This window comes from Mesoplodon bidens (genome assembly GCF_964165515.1).
Source record: "Mesoplodon bidens genome assembly, chromosome: 10".
NCBI classification, from domain to species: domain Eukaryota; kingdom Metazoa; phylum Chordata; class Mammalia; order Artiodactyla; family Ziphiidae; genus Mesoplodon; species Mesoplodon bidens.
In genome coordinates this window covers 55,204,360-55,221,516 of record NC_138172.1, presented here as the reverse complement: position 1 = coordinate 55,221,516, position 17,157 = coordinate 55,204,360, and the positions used below count along the sequence as shown (strand labels likewise).

The following is a 17,157-nucleotide window of genomic DNA, read 5'->3' as shown; positions in this document are numbered from 1 at the left end:
CACAATCACACACAATCCCCTCTTAGCCACCTATGACAGCCTGATGGGTTTATTTTCAAAGGCTCAACCCAGTGATTATGTAGGGAAGGAAGCCCATTCTCTAGTTATAAAGAGGAGCTGGTGAAAAGAGGTCATCCAGCTGTGAAATGGGGATTCAGAGCTTGTTTTCTTGGTTTATTCCTGCTCAATTGTGTGTGCACCGATGTTTATTACGGTGTTTTAAGTGTCTTCATTGGGCTACAATAACGTGGATTTTTTTCTTTTTTTCCTCTCTCTCTCTCTCTTTCAGGTATGGAAAAATCGTATCCACAAAGGCAATCCTTGACAAAAACACAAATCAATGCAAAGGTATGTGTCAGGGCCTTGATACCTGAGCTTGCGCCTGTGTGTTCCACTGATGGCTCCTCCTAGGCGAGGCCCAGGCACCAGCTGCACAACGATCCCAATGTACAGTATATGGCAACCTTTTTAAGAACGCCGAGGCTTTGATGAGTTGTATTTCTAGTAACATTGCTCATTAATTTTTTTTCATTAACAAACAAAATGAAAATCACAAATCAGAACAAGTATCAAATTGCTTCAGCATAAAACTAAATTACCTCCTAACAACTTTGGGTTGTCTGATTTGAATGATATCATCAGTGATGCAAATTGATTTCCTATATAAAAATGAGGAACTCTGGGGAAAACTTTCCCATGCAAAACACGTTCTCATTTATCTGTTGTTTAAAGCTTTAGCTACATTGGTTGATTAGGAATGAATTTACTGATGGGCCCATTGTGTCTCAGTTTCAGCTGTAAGCATCTCACAGGATCTCAGAATTTGTATCTTATCAAGGCTTCTTTTTTTTTCCTGGAAATGTTTCTGAAGTTATTTGACTATATCTGTGGCTCATGTTTTTTTCATGTCTGGGAATCCAGTACTCTTTTAAGGGCTGCATTCATTTATTTGTGAAATCTATATGGGCTCTCTTGCATGACTGAGTTCATACTGGAAAATTGAAATCCTTTTTGTAACATGTGTTATTTGTTGTTTCTCTAATCCAGTCATTTTTATAATACCAACATCAAGAAATATGGTAGAGCCAAGATCATTCTAAACACTGCCCCTATTTCATGTACAAATATAATGTGTGCACGTTTTTGGAACACTTATACACTGAGAGTATATCCTGGCTTAATTGGGTAATGGTCAGATTCAAATCAGCAATTAAAGAAAAAAACAACATTCCTTGTGTCCTGTAAACTCACAAATGCCCCAGGTATTTAGCTACTACAAGACAAAAATTAATAAGACATCATTTCTATCATCTAATATTTCAATTTCTAGTTGAAAAGGAAACCACCAAGAAAACCAAGAAACTAATCTTAATATATGTGTTAGGATCAGTATATCAGCCTAATATATGTGAGAGTGTAACAGTGATGTCTATAATACAGGGATCCACAAAATACTCTGGGAGGAGAATATGGAGATTCCCTTTTGGGAATGAAGTTTGTAAAGGCAAGGCAGAATGGATGGCCTTGGGAAAGGTTGGTGTTCAGGAGAAAGAATTTCAGAATGTAATTGAGCAGACCCATATAACTAGAATAGAAAAAATGCCCAGGTAAGGATATCGGTAGAAAAAAGGAAGGGGCCAAGAGTTTGGAGGCATTTATAAAGTTATCCTGGACATTTTGAACTTAATTCTGTACACAACCCTCATATGTTTTTTTGAGCACAAACGATATGATTCTACCTGTGTTTTAGAAAAGTTATTTTGCCAAAGTGGGTGAAACTGAGTTACAAGGGGGAAGGAACTGGAGGCAGAAAAAAAGCAATGCACAGTTGAAATCCATAGGTCACAAGGAAAATGAGGAAAGTCCCTCAGGCACTGTTAGAAAAATGGAAAGGGGGTCACGTGAGTTTTCAAAGGTAGAATTAGATATTTTCTATAAAGGTGAAAGGACGCTAGCAATGAAACCCACATGTTGAGCTGTCATTGTTGGGGAAGAGGGCTGTGTCACTGACTGAAGTAGGAAGTCCAGAAGTAGTAGTAGTGGGTTTTCGGGAGAGGTGGTGAGTTATGTATCGGACATCCTGAGCTAGAGGCCCTGGTGTATCATCCCTGTGGGCAAGGGCAAGGCGGAGCTACAAGAAAGCTCAGAGCTACAATGATGACCATAACCAAGGGAGCAGATAATAACACTAAGGGTAACTTGTAGGGGAGGTGGTGGAGTGGGGTCCATTAGGGTAGGCAGCTGAAAACTGCACCTTGGAGGACATATATGAACAACATTGGGCCATGACTGTGAGATATTCTTCACTCTCAGCCCGTGGGAAGCATGTGGTGTGTGAGAAGCCTTAGACTATTAATTCTGTCACTTCCAGACATGCCTGACCGATTCCCAAAGTTTGGGGTAAAAATATCTACAGGAGCAACCAGAGACAATTGAGGCACCCAACTCAGGCAGTCAGTAATATTGATTGAGCCCCAGTCATGAAGGCAGATGCTTCACAGACAAGCAAGCCCTTTGAACCTCAGTGGATCCCATGACTTGCCTGATCCTTGGAGTGGTCCATATGGAGGGACCCTCCATTAGGCAAAGGTTTGCTCGGGAATGCAAGTATCTCTTGTCACTGTACAACACTGGTGAAACCAAAAGGGTCCATTGCTAACCTGGAAAAGCTGTATCTTAGACTATAATCATAAGGTTTGAAGAGGAAGGGGATGTAGCTGAAGCGGATTGTCAGAGTTTCCATAAGCAATTATCTCTTACAGTGGGGTGCTGATCTGGACAGATGTGGTGGGTATACTTACCTCAACCCCTAACACTCCTGTCCACATCTTCTTGTAACTGCTTATTTAATTTCCTCTCTCTCTCCAAAGAAACCTTTAGACTCAGTGAAGACAGGACCTGTGTAATCTAGAAAATGTATCTTCAGAGAATGGAGTTGCAGGGGAATGCTTGACTGTCTATTGGAAATACTGGAAGAAAATATTAGAACATATCTCTGTTTTGATGTCAAGTTTCTGTGTGTTTTATAAGGTACCTGTTGGTATAGTTTTATAAATGCTCATGTTTTAAACACATAAATATATAAATATTGAGTTTGCTGCTCTAAGATATTTTTATTTATAATACTATGGATGTAAAAAGTAGTTCGGAGACTACTGGTCTCAAACGTAATAAGCACTGATAAATTTGGAAGGAGAAAGTGGAGGGAAGGAAGGAGGGAAGAACGATAAGGAGAAATAAACAGAGGGAGGGACCACAGAACCCCCTCGGGGCATCCTTGAAGGAAAGGCAGTTAAGGATGATTTTATGTGAGGCAGAGGGCTGTTAGACTTTTTGCCTTGAGGCTTATGTCAAAGAGGCAGGTGATCACACAGTCATTTCACACTAATAAAAACCTCCAGTGGAATTTTCTGGCCCCAGCGTTTGGAGTCTGTGGATGGCAGCGGTGACTGAATCACACCTTTCACCAAGCACGGGGGGCGGGTACCCTAAAAGTAAGCCCCTGTGGTCAGAGAGATACTACTGCCGCTTCCATGTCTGGGGGAAAATACTACTTTAATGATACTTTAAGTCCTATTTAGAGTAGTATTATTATCTTCTTCAGAAAAACGGCCCCTGAGATAGTTACAGGTAGAAACTCCATACAGTTGGGAAGAGAGAGCAATTCCATTTATGGAAAGTTGTTTATAGTCATTGATGAGTGTGTGAGCGTGTTGCTGAGGCTGGAAAGAGGGTCACTGTGAATTCAAGGAGCTGATGGGACCAGGCACCGGAGCAGCATTGAAGCATTGATTTAAATAGCCAAGAATTGGAGCAGGAGTAGTACTGGAAAAATGGACTGATGCAGAAGGTATTTGTGGGGAAATAGGAGGAATGATACCAGGATACTATAGACCATGGTGAAGATGAAGGTGCATTGGTTATAAAATGTTGTGAGGTGAGATTTACATTGGAGATTTTAGGTAGGAGGGAAGCCATATGGAGTTAGGAGCAAGGGGGACTCCCCACTTACACGTCCAGTGGGAGAAGGGATGGTAGGGGGAAAAACACACTTGGGAGGGCTACAAAGGCCCAGTGTCCCCAGAATAAATCAGTTAATGATTGGAAACATGCAAATGGAAGCAACTTGCAGTGATAGTTTATATCCACTCAGGATGCAAACGTAACATGTGGGCCTTCCAAGGCTGGTTACTGTGAAACTAATTCACCCCTTCTTCATTAGGACTATGCTAATTTGGTAGAGCCTTTTTTTTTTTTTTTCCCCCCCGGTACGCGGGCCTCTCACTGTTGTGGCCTCTCCCGTTGCGGAGCACAGGCTCCGGACGCGCAGGCTCAGCGGCCATGGCTCATGGGCCCAGCCGCTCCGTGGCACGTGGGATCTTCCCGGACCGGGACACGAACCCATGTCCCCTGCATCGGCAGGCGGACTCTCAACCACTGCGCCACCAGGGAAGCCCGGTAGAGCCTTTTGAAAGTCAATATGGGGTCCTGTACGAACTCTCCCCCCGCCCCCCGCCCCGGGGAAAACGCTTGCCGGGCTTTGTCTGTTTTCACGCCTGGTGTGGCTGGAGGTAACAAGATGCAGTTTCTTGGAGGAAATCGGAGGAAACTGAGGTTGGCAGATGACCAGAGGAATGCTTGCTACCCACATAGCCTTCTGTTTTACTTGCAGCCGCCTTCTGGAAACATATCTTTGATAGAATTTGAAAACTTGGCTATCGATAGAGTTAAACTGCTAAAAGCAGTTAAGAATCTTGGTGTGAGCTATGTGAAAGGAACCGAGCAGTACCAGAGTAAGCTGGAGGCTGAGCTTCGGAAGCTTAAGTTTTCCTACAGAGAAAACTTGGAAGATGAATATGAACCCCGAAGAAGAGATCACGTTTCTCACTTTATTTTACACCTTGCTTACTGCCAGTCTGAAGAGCTTAGGCACTGGTTCATTCAACAAGAAATGAATCTCCTTCTATTTCAATTCAGTATTTTACCCAAGGACACAATTCAGAGTTTCTTAAAGGAGAGCCATTTGCAGTTTGAGGCTATAAGTGATGAAGAGAAGACTCTCTGAGAACAGGATATTGTGGCTTCATCCCACAGTTTAGGTGGGGTTCAGTTGGAGTCAGTTTATAAGAGCCCTTTTGCTGATGCTCTGGATTTGTTCCGAGGAAGGAAAGTCTATTTGGAAAATGGCTTTGCTTATGTACAACTCAAGGACATTGTGGCGATCATCCTGAATGAATTTAGAACCAAACTGTCCAAGGTTTTGGCTTTAACAGCCAGGTCCTTGCCTGCTGTGCAGTCAGGTGAGAGACTCCAGCCTCTGCTCAGCCACCTCAGTCATTTGTACACTGGTCGAGACTACAGTACACAGGCAAATGTTGGGAAGGTTTCTTTAGATCAGATCGATTCGCTTTCTACCAAATCCTTCCCACCTTGCATAGATCAGCTACATAAAGCCCTGCGGGAAAATCACCATCTTCGTCATGGGGGCCTCATGCAGTACGGCCTCTTCCTGAAGGACATTGGCCTAACCTTGGAACAGGCATGGCAATTCTGGAAGCAGTCATTTATCAGAGGAAAGATGGATCCAGATAAATTTGATAAAGGCTACTCTTACAATATCCGTCATAGCTTTGGAAAGGAAGGCAAGAGGACAGACTACACACTTTACAGTTGCCTGAAGATTATCCTAACCAATCCACCAAGCCAAGGGGATTATCATGGGTGCCCCTTCTGGCACAGCGATCCTGAACTGCTGAGGCAGAAGATGCAAGCGTACAAGATCCCTCCCTCAGGGATCAACCAGATTTTGGATTTAGTAAAAGGGACACATTACCAGGTAGCCTGTCAGAAGTTCTTCAAGATGACACATAATGTAGATGATTGTGTCTTTTCTTTGAGTCATCCAAACAGTTCTTTTTTGAGAGCCAGCAGATCCTCAGTGGAGGTAAAGACATCAAGAAGGAATCCATCCAACCAGAAACGCCCCAACCCAAACCGAGTGTCCAGAGAAGCAAGGATGTGTCATCTGCTCTGGCCTCACTCATCTCCTCTCTGGAAATGGATCTGGAGGGACTAGAGGAGTTACTTCAGTGAACAATCCCTGGGCAGTTGGTAGCCCGTCTTCCTCACTGGCTTTTATTTCCTACTTTATGATTTTATCTTTTTCTTTTTTGCCTGCCATCTCCCTCCACCCGACCCCGCTTCATCCATCCACACATGCATGAGCTTCTCGGGAAGGCAGCCTTGCAGGTAAAAACAAAGACCTCAGGTATATTTTGCTTTGACAAAAGAGAAGAGGAAGAATTTCTTTTGAAATCTAACGCTTGAATGGTGTGATTTAAGTCCCATTTTAGGAGATAAAACAGCTTTCTGTCCCCTAGAAACAGTACAACTGAGAACAGCTTTTATTTTAACGCTTATCACTGTAATGTTGACCCAGGACTTTTCTGGACCATTTTTGTTAATAAATATCAAAATGTAAAAGAAGAAAAAAGTCAATATGAAAAGAGCAATCGGGAATGTACTATGATGCTACTAATTCTACTGAGAGATTTTATTCAGACATATTTTTAAAGTGTTTTATATGCTCACGCTTAGCACCACTTTATTCTCTATATGGGTACCACTGTTATACAGCCATTACCATGACAGTCGAGAGGACTAAACTACGACAAACCATGGAATTGTTTATTAGAGGAAGTTCAGTGAGTATGGAAGAATATAAAATCATGTGTACCATAAACATGGAGCTATGGAAATATTTGACAGTCAGTAGTGCTCATGGTTATGTCTGTGGGTGGCCAGGATGCTTGGTGCAAACACTGCCTTTCCACTTCATAGATGTGTGACCTGTGGTCAATCCCTTAACTTTGCTGGGTGCCTCAGTTTCCCCATCTATAAAATGATAATAATAATAGGGCCTGACTTGATAATTAAATGAGTTAATACATAGGTAATGCTCAACAATACCTTGTGCTGACTGTATAAAATGGCAGTACTAAGCAAGGAAAATCTTTGTGTTAAGGTGATAGATTATTATTAACTTCACATTTCCCCAAACTTGTGATATTGTCTTTTCTAGGGAAAAAAAAGGCAAAAACAGCTCTTGGAAAAACTAAAGTGGTTTCAATTATATTTATATTTTGGTTGTTCTTTCTGTTAAACCTTAGTAGCACCTGCCTATGTTTCTTTGTTTTTGTAAATTAATGTTAGCTGAAAATAGCAATGAATTAAGAGAGAATGTTACCCTTTGCTTCTTTAACGAAAAGGTAGAAGAGAGTTCTTCTTGACCATTGCTTTCTTAAGGAGGGAAATGGAAATGGAAATGGTGTCTGAGATGGCTTTTTTAAACAAAATCACTAAGGGCATTGAGCCTGTCATTAAAGAATGAAAATTGGATTCGGTCTTCTTGGAGACACTTGCTTTTGAATCATTTGCAGTGTGGCCTCTGGACTAAGGCTATGCAACTGAAACCAAATATTATGGAGACGGGATTTATTGATTTTGTTTTTAGAGACATGATATGAGTTCAGTTTTTCATGAGCTGTTGCAAGTGAGGTATGAGAAAGTACATGCACTAGTCTCCTTAGAGGTGAAAAGAAACGGCATGAGAATTAACCCAACCCTGGACACTTCCTGGGTCTTAGCATCTGAAGGAAAGGCTTTTGTTCCCTCCTGCACCCCACCCCACCCCCAGGCCTCTAAGTCTGTATGGTAGGCAGGCCCGCATAAACACACTCACTTTCTATTCCGGAAGGGGTCGTGGGGAGCTCTTTCAACATAACCTCTCGTTTTCAGGATTGTTCTTTCTTGGGTGGTGGCTGCGGCAGCTTTCATTCTGTATAATACGGCAACATAAAACAAAACAGTCACCAGCAGGCCCAAATGACCAGAAATTGCTGAACAAAGCAGGCCGCAGCTCCAGATGGAGGGTAATGAAAAACAGATCGCAGTTCATTCAGCCACTCAAACACCAGGACCCAGTAAGAGCTATTGTACAAGTCACAGAGATTTGCACTGCTTTGTTTTTGTTGTTTTGTTTTTCCCCATGTGTTTTCCTCCTGGGTCCAGTGTATTTGCTAATTTTAAAAAGTCAGGGGAAATGAAATGAAAGAAGCCATTGAAAACAAGGTGTAAATCTTGGTTGAATTGACTTGTCTCTGCCTTTTCCTGCTTTTTAAGTTTGGCTTCCTCTGTACCACCTCCCACCCCCGCCAGCCATTTTTTTTCTGACAGGCTATGAGTTTAGAGCAGAGGGAATGAGTAATGGATATTCCATAGAAAGTTTCCATGCTTAACAGCCAAAGGATATAAGAGCCATTAGAGTGTGCCAAGCATACCGACTTCTAAGATCTTGAAATACTCCCTTCTTGCCTTTGTTGTCACAGGCTGCTTGAATTATATTTATGGAAGATTATGTTGCCCTTACCATTTCATTGGACCCCTAAAACCAAAGTTGAAGACAAGGATCCAAAAGTTCTGAGATCATCCATGAAGGGTATCATTAATTCTTTATTAAATGAAACCATAAATTGTTATTCTTCTCTAAGAGAAATAATTCTGCATACTAGATTCATTTCTATAGAGAGGGATAGAACCCACCTAGATTGTTTCACGGAGGGGTGTGAATGAATCCATTTAGCAGTTCTAGATTCATGGCCCTGTTATATGCTTTTTAAAAGTATTTCTGGATAACTAAGTAGGAGGCAGTACACTTAGACAAATTTGGAATTAATCCATTTTATTTATTTTTTAATTTTCTCCTTTAGTCACTAACCGGGCGTATTTAAATAGCAAGTGAGGAAAGTGTGGATTTCTGTATTAAATCCCATGAACCTGGAGGGAGGGATGGATACTCTAGTTTGTCATATTTTTCTGTAGTCTTTGCAGGGTATGCAGTAGCCCCTACCTACAGACCGATTCTAGTAAGTGACACTGACATGCACCCGGGCAGAACGTGTGTGTAAGTAGAACCATTTGGTTTCCAGAAAATAGCATACCTACCCGGGCCTAGTCCACAAGGAAACTAAGCAAGTAAAGGAAGAAACTAAACACCATGAAAAGCCTCTTTTCAATACCTGTTATTTCCCCAAAACAGTGAAAACTAAAATAAATATTCTGTGAAATTTATGAGTCTGAGGAATTACATTTTGAGAGGAATAGGCTCCTCCTCCAGCTGGGCTCACAGCCTCTAGAGCAAGGAGCCCAAGATGCAACGAGACTTGAAAAACACATTTATTTAATTTTCAAATACTGGAATTAGGTTACCAAAAAAAAAAAGATGAAAACAGTTCTGTTTAGACAACTAAATTTCCCATTTCCCTTTGCGGTATGAAGTGTGTGATTTTTCCCTGAACTTTTGTGAATTTTTCTCTAATCTGGTACAGTATTAATTTTGCACCTAGGCACAGGTGATCAATATATAAACATATATTCGCTTCCTTTGGTACTGATACTGAGTTTTGTTTTCATTTCAGAAACAGTTAGTTTGTGTAGGAACTTTGGTAACTTCAGTCAGAATTGTCCTGTAGGTACCTTTTACATGAAATTTTCATCCTGGGCCTCTTTTGAGAAAACTCCAGTGTTTATAGTCTTATAGCCAGAGTTAGGAAAGAACACTTACTTTGAAGGTAAATGGTCGCCATGTGTTGTCTCCAACTCAGCCATACAACTGCAGGTAAAGACACTTCTCCTGTCAAGGATAATCCTTTTGAAACTGTTTTTCTCAGTTCAGTATATTCAGTATTTTAGAGGGTTCTTTTATGAAGATGATGATGATGATGCGATGGTGCTGAGTTAACTTTGAGAAGACTTTGAGATAAATGTAAAACAAAGTATCTACTCATGTTTGGGGAGTCATACAACTGCACATTTTTCTTCAAGAGTGTCTTATAGCTCTATATTTACTCAGTATTTGCTTGTAATCACTGTGAATATACACATTAGGTGAAAGTAAAACTCTCCACCAACACTAAATTTAATAGGTAACAGTACTTTTTTTTTTAAGTTTTTTTTTTTTTGATGTGGACCATTTTTAAAGTCTTCATTGAATTTGTTACAATATTGCTTTTGTTTTATGTTTTAGTTTTTTGGCTGTGATGCATGTTGGCTCTTAGCTCCCCGACCAGGGATTGAACCTGCACCCCCTGCATTGGAAGGTGAAGTCTTAACCACTGGACCACCAGGGAAGTCCCAACATTGCTGTTTTAAAGCATAAATGGATATTTGACATCATTTAATACTATAACCTATCTCCCTAGCTCTTTTGCATGTGAAGAGATTATTTTATTGGAAAAAAATATAAATAATTTGTGTGGAGTTTAAAATCATTTAAAAATAAAATGGTAGCCTAAATGTGAAAAGAATTTGAAAAATAGGGGACTTCCCTGGCAGTCCAGTGGTTAAGACTTTGCCTTCCAATGCAGGGGGTGCGGGTTTAATCCCTGGTCAGGGAACTAAGATCCCACATGCCTCATGGCCAAAAAAACCAAAACATAGAACAGAAGAAATGTTGTAACAAATTCAATAAAGACTTTAAAAATGGTCCACATCCCAAAAAATCTAAAGAAAAAGAATTTGAAGAAGAATAGATACATGTATATGTATAACTGAGTCACTTTGCTGTACACCTGAAACTAACACAGCATTGTGAATCAACTATACTCCAATATAAAATAAAAATTAAAAAATAAAATGGTAGAGTTATATTGCTCTCAGCCATAATCTGAATGTGACTTTTGCTAACGCATGTCTTCTAACTTCACAGAAATCCTTTTGTCCAGATATCCTGTTTGTTCTCCTGCTCCTGTCCTTCAACTCCCTATGTTTAAAGTTTGTTAAAATATATAAAAAATGCTCACTCTTCTTACCTCTGCTAGTCTGTTAATGATTTCTTCCAGAATTCACCTTCCCAAGAAGTCCTCAGTAGACTCTCCTCATCCTATTTACACACTTTACAACACCACCTCCTCTGAGTGCCATCTGGGAGTAAAGATCTTACACCCCCTTATCTCTTGGGCTTTTGTGATTAGTGTGTGTCTTCATCTAGATTATAAACTCCTCAGGCTTCTCATGGACCTTATTTTCTACTGCCAAAGTGTTGAGGAAACAGGACGGTTCAGAGGGGTCTTAGATTCCACGGGCTTTATCTTTCTCTCTGGGAGCCTTTGATGTCACATCAGGAGAAAGATCAAACATGGCTGGGTATATGTTCCAAAGGCCTGTAAAATCACCGAGGATACCAGAGACATAGCATACATACATTTCCCAGTTATTCTTTAAAGGTAAGCACTTACAACTTTATTAGTGTTAGAGAATATTTATTAGTGTGTAATTATCCCTTTGACTTGTTTGAAGTTATCTATCTTCATTCATCAGTGCTTTCATAAATATGTGGGAAATCCAATATATATAGCAATATTTCTTTTAAATAATATATGAACTATAATGACATAGAATGGATAAATATTATATCTGTGTGTGTCCAGTTTACTAAAATTCATGTAAACTTGCAATACCATGTAAAGTCCTTTCAAATATAGGACTTCAAAAACATATAGATTCCCCCCCACCCCAAATAACCCTCTTAGTCCTTCAAGGAGTTTTCAGATGAAGTCTACACTGAGACAATTTCTAAGTAATAATCTTAGTTTTCTTGGACAAGTTACATAATGTCTCTAAACATCTGTTTCCTTAACTGTCAAATGAGGTTATTTATACCTACAATGAAAAAAGTATTTTCAAAATTACACAGAACCCTGTTTGTAATGTGTCTGGCACATCTGTCAGGTAAATTTTTCTGTGGTCTTGCACTTGGATTTCTTCTTGTAGGAACCATCTTGTCTAGAGCACCATTATATCTTACACAATTTAATGCAGTTATGAGTACTTTTCAAGTGTTCAAGGAATGTGTATTTCATGAATTGACATGTGTTTATTGAGACTGGCTTTGTTTTTTATTTAATTTAATTTATTTACTTCTTTTATTGAAGTATAGTTGATTTACAATATTGATTAATTTCTGCTGTACAGCAAAATGACTCAGTTATAAACATATATACACTCTTTTTTATATTCTTTTCCATTATGGTTTATCCTAGGATATTGAATTTAGTTTCCTATGCTATACAGTAGGACCTTGTTGTTTATTCATGAGACTGGCTTTGTTAATAGCAAAAAGTATTTAAAGGACTTTTTTTCATACGTTTTTGTGTTGGCTATACGATAGCCCTCAGGATTTTTCAAGGCCTATAAACTTGATGTCTTTGAAGAAAAGTGCATTCCATCACAGTGGCAGGTGGTGGAATTCATTCTGAGTTGGGTAGGTTCTGAAAGAAAAAAAAAGTGCTCCTTTGTTCACCCTTTGTCGTGATGTTCACTCCATAACACTGTTTTACAAGTTCAAAGGTAAAAGGGAAAAAAGCCTAAAGATTCTTGCTTCCTTAGCTTTGAAACCATAGTAAAAGCATATTTTGTTTAAGGGATGGTGAAAAGTCATATGATTTGATGCTTGTTCTTATTGACTTATTGGTTATTCATGCTGCTCTTAAAATAGCTATTTTTCCTTTCCTTTAGTTAAGAAATGAGAACTCTGAAGTATGAAAGAGAAAAACTCATGCACATGACTGAAAAAAAAAAAAACCCAAACTATAAAAACCAAAATTGAATTTGAAGGATGAATGTATCATTTGTTATAATTGTAAGTGGCTGTAAGTGGGCTCACATGTCTATTTATCCATAAAATATTAGTGATATAAGGTCTCTATTTCATATGATCATTTTAAAAACCAGCTTGGTTTCCCCATTGTGTTGTGAAATAAGAGAAAATAGCAAGGTTCACATTTAATTTGTACTACTTCTCTTAAAAGGTCAGTTTATTTTAATTACTAGGCATCTGAATAGACCTATTGGTCATTAAGCTGACATCAGCCCTGAGTTGGAAGAAACCTGTATTCATGGAGCATCTTTGGGACACCTTCTCTGTGCCGCTTTTAAAGATATAGTTTCTCTCAAGAAGAGATAATAAAACGCTTAAGCTGCAGATATAACAGCTTTTCACATCCTTGGGGCTTGTCCACTCTGGGAAAAGCAGGAGCTGAAACAAAAGATTTTAGGGAAGCAGATGCTCAAAAACACACTAGGCTTTGGGCTTAAAGGTGATGTGAAAAATAACCATGTTTGAGATTGTACTAAATGAAACCAAGTGGCAAAATTCCATGAGACATGGACTACAAGGCATTGGAGTTTATGTCTTTGGAGTACTTTTATTATAATAGATAATTAAAGTGAAAATTGTAGCTTTTTATTGAAGAGTGAAAGAAAAGAAATTTTTTTCTTAAAAAAGAGAATTATGTGAGGTAGAATTTAGAAGCTCATTAAAAAATACTGTTAAAAAACTGTGATTAAAGAGTTTCTCAAAGGTTCTCATGAGATATTTTTGAGTAACAAGGGGTTAAAAATCAGAAAATCTCTGATTTCATATATACAATATAAATAAATTATGGCTAATACTATATTTTTCATAGAGAAGCAGGTGATGAAACAGAATAATTTGAGTAGGGGAAAACTTAAAATTTTGCTTTTTAAATAAAAATTGCATGTGTTTAAGGTGGACAACATGGTGATTTGATACACATGTAGGCAGCGAAATGATTACTGTAGTCAAGCTAATTAACATGTTACCTCACAGAGTTACCATTTGTGTGTGTGTGTGTGTGTTTGTGTGTGTGTGTGATGAGGGTGCCTGAAATCCACTCTTTTAGCACATTTCCTGGATTCAGTTCTGCAGTATAAACTATACTCACCATGCTGCCCATTAGATCGCTAGACATGGTCAACCTACGTAGCAGCAATTTTGTACCCTTAGACCAGCATCTCCCCATTTCCCCCCACCTTTCTACTCTCTGCTCTTGTATATTTGATTTTTTAAGTTCCACATATAAGTGATATCATGCAGTATTTGTCTTTCTGTGTCTGACATTTCCTTTAGCATAATGTTCTCCATATTCATCTATGTTGTTGCAAATGGCAGGATCTCCTTTTTTAAGGCTGAATATTATTCCATTGTATATTTATGTACATATATATATTCACCACATTTTCCTTATTCATTTGTTGACAGACACTTAGGTTGTTTACATGTCTTGACTATTGTGAATAATACTGCAGTGAACAAGGGGTTGCAGGTAACTCTTTGAGGTACTGATTTTTTTTCCTTCAGATGAATGCCCAAAAGAGGTACTGCTGAATCATATGGTAGTTATATTTTTAGGTTTTTGAGAAACCTTCATACTGTTTTCCCACAGTGGCTGCACCAATTTGCATTCCCACCAGCAGTGCACTAGGGATCCCTTTTTTCTACATCCTTGCCAACATTTCATATCTTTTTGATAATAGTTGCCCTAACAGGTATGAGGTGATACCTCATTGTAGTTTTGGTTTGCATTTTCCTGATGATTAGTGTTGTTGAGCATCTTTTCAATGTTAGCATCTTTTCATTATCTTTGGCCATTTGTGTATCTTCTTTGGGAAAATATTATTCATATCCTTTGGTCCTTCACCCATTTGTTATTAGGGTTGTTTTTGTTTGTTTGCTATTGAGTTGTATGAGTCCCTTATATAATTGGGATATTAACCAACTTTATCAGACATATGGTTTGCAAATACTTTCTGCCAACTAAAGGAAAACTTAACAAACCAAAGATTCCTATATGAAAAGCGGAATTTCCTTCAGTGTTACTCAATTTTAACCATTGTTTTAAACAAATGAGAATAACTCCAAGTGAAATATGTATGTACACATATAACTTTTATATGTATTAATATATTTATTTATATATTTATTATACATATTATGATATATGTATGTTAGAGTGTGTGTGTGTGTGTGTAAGACAGGGAAAAATATTTATGAGACACTTGTATCCTAAGAGAGTTTTAAAAATCATTCTATAAAGATTTACATCAAAGTTTGTTGTAGTTTAGTAGAACATAATTTTCTTAAAAGAAGCTTGAAGCGAAATCCTCACCATTCTTTGTAACTAAGCATCTGCTGTGTTACATAAACCAAACAAGTCCAGGGGAAGTTGTTATGCCTTAGATAGTGATCAGGTGCTTTGCGATTTTCTTCTATTGTGAGAAGATAATATGACAAGTTATAAGGTATTAACATTGATTATACAATGATCAAAAAGCTTGATCAAGCATTGATACAATGTGTATATGTTACGGTTAGGGTGAAATCTGTAAAAATTTAACATTTCTACTTGCATCATTGTATTTCCACCTATTATGTCCTATTAACATAAACTGTTAATACAAATAACACATCCTATTATGTTGTCCAAGTCAGCCTATCTTTCCTCTCTCTATGTCTTTTTAAAGTTACTAGTCTGGAGCCAGTCCTTTGGCTCTGCTTCTTGTTAGGGAAATTATTTTTTAAAATTATATGAAGTATAACTTTCCAGATAAGACAGTTCCAATTTATAAGTGACCTTCTGTGGAAAATCAAAAGCCCGTATTGTCCATGCATGGGTGAAAACATCAGCCATGATGGCAAACTGAAGGGTAGTTGGTCTGTGTGGTGAGGAAGACAGATGGTTTCTCTATGAACCCATGGTCTCTTGTAGTGTCAAGGGCTATCAGACCTATCAGCATTCACCAACATTTTTATCTTGTGTATCCCATCTGAATTCCGTTAAGGGTAGGAAGTAAAGTCTTCAACCTATTTCCCACCAACCAATCAATGAGTAAACCAAATAAAACAGACTAAAGGACTAAGACAGAAAAAAAAAGAGGAAGTGAAAAGTGAATCCCAGTGACAAGGGTCAGGAATGGCATCTTTGATTTGTTTGTCCAGGAAGGAAACCCTGCTTTACAGAGTGAGCTGGCGAATGAGTTGATGATGCCCTGTGGGATCCTCAGAAGTACGGTAAACAGTGGCTATGGGGCAGGAGATGTATTTGTACTAATACGCTGTGCAACTCAGCCTTGGTCAAATAGTTGTTCAGCATCCTGGAGTCTACAAATCTCTTAGAACATTCCTGTAAGTCATCAACAGGCAAATCTGTCTAGTGAAGGATTGTTGTTTAGCTCCAATACTGCTTAAAAGTATTTAGATGTGAATACTTTTTAGTGGTGCCTAAACCACTCTGCTGTTTTCATAAAAGCAGCCCACTTCACTCACTTGTGTACCTGCTTGGCCCCAGAAGGCATGCATGGCTTCAATTTTTAATAGCTTGTTGAGTGGATATCAAGTAACTCAGAATTATTATTATCTCCGTTTTACTGCAGAGGAAATGAACCTGGAGATGGTGGACAACTTGTCGACCACTATTGCCAGCATCCGGTCATAGTCTGTCAAATCTTTGCTCCCCATCATTTGCAATTCCTCCCTCAAAATAATCCCCATAAGTAAGACTAGCAGGACAGATCCTGGATGGTAGTAATGACAAGCAGACACAAGCACAGTGTTTTAAGTTTGCGTGAGGCGAACAGTTTGAAAGAAACACGCCGTGGTTCTCACCCGCCCCCTTGCATCCCATTACAACAGTATTGATGGGGATTATAGCTCTGTTATGTCACCTAATATAGATGTAAAAGAACCTGCAGGTTGTGCCTTGAAAGCATAGTACCTTTTGAAAATATTTTGATCATTTTGTTTCATTTAGAGCTATTTTCTTTTTTTAAATATATTTTGGGAACCATTTTCTGTTCACTTCAATTTTGGACTTAAGTGATATTGACCAATGTCTAGCCTTTCATCTGTGTTGAGTTCAATGCGAGTAGCAGTTTAATCAATTTTAAGTGGGGAAATATCACAGAATTATGGATGGTGGTAGGCAGGCACAGTGCTGTTGATAATTTCTTTTACTCTCAGGATTCAGAATGAGGCATGTGCTTCCTTAAAGGGCCCATGTGGTAGAGTTTCACAGCAAACATTCTCTTTCATCTTGTTTAAGTTCTGTTTGGCTGGCCTCCCATGTTTGCTCGCGGGGATAAGGTTAAGACCTCTGAAGAGGCCACTCCATCCCAATTACTTACCCAGCCTTCCTTCTTTTCTTTAAATAGCTTGCACTTAGTTGTAGAGAGTGTTTTGGTGTCATTATCTCTTTGATGGATGAACCCAGGGATAAACAACTATTTTCTATTTGGATTCTA

At 38.8% G+C, this 17,157-nt stretch overlaps 1 protein-coding gene and 1 pseudogene across 13 annotated transcripts in view; both read left to right on the top strand.

The window, feature by feature from the left end:
* RBMS3 (RNA binding motif single stranded interacting protein 3) overlaps positions 1–17,157 on the top strand; it is a gene marked incomplete at its 3' end in the record, with an annotated part of 726,099 nt that overhangs the window by 237,335 nt on the left and 471,607 nt on the right. For all 12 annotated transcript variants that reach the window (XM_081246096.1, XM_081246094.1, XM_081246095.1 and 9 more), the window contains one exon: positions 290–348. In XM_081246096.1, the coding sequence (XP_081102222.1) occupies positions 290–348 (59 nt within the window). The remainder of the gene's footprint in view (positions 1–289; positions 349–17,157) is intronic.
* On the top strand, positions 4,258–6,538 carry LOC308623545 (DNA primase large subunit-like; annotated as a pseudogene). The gene has a single exon. The product of its transcript is annotated as a DNA primase large subunit-like (transcript).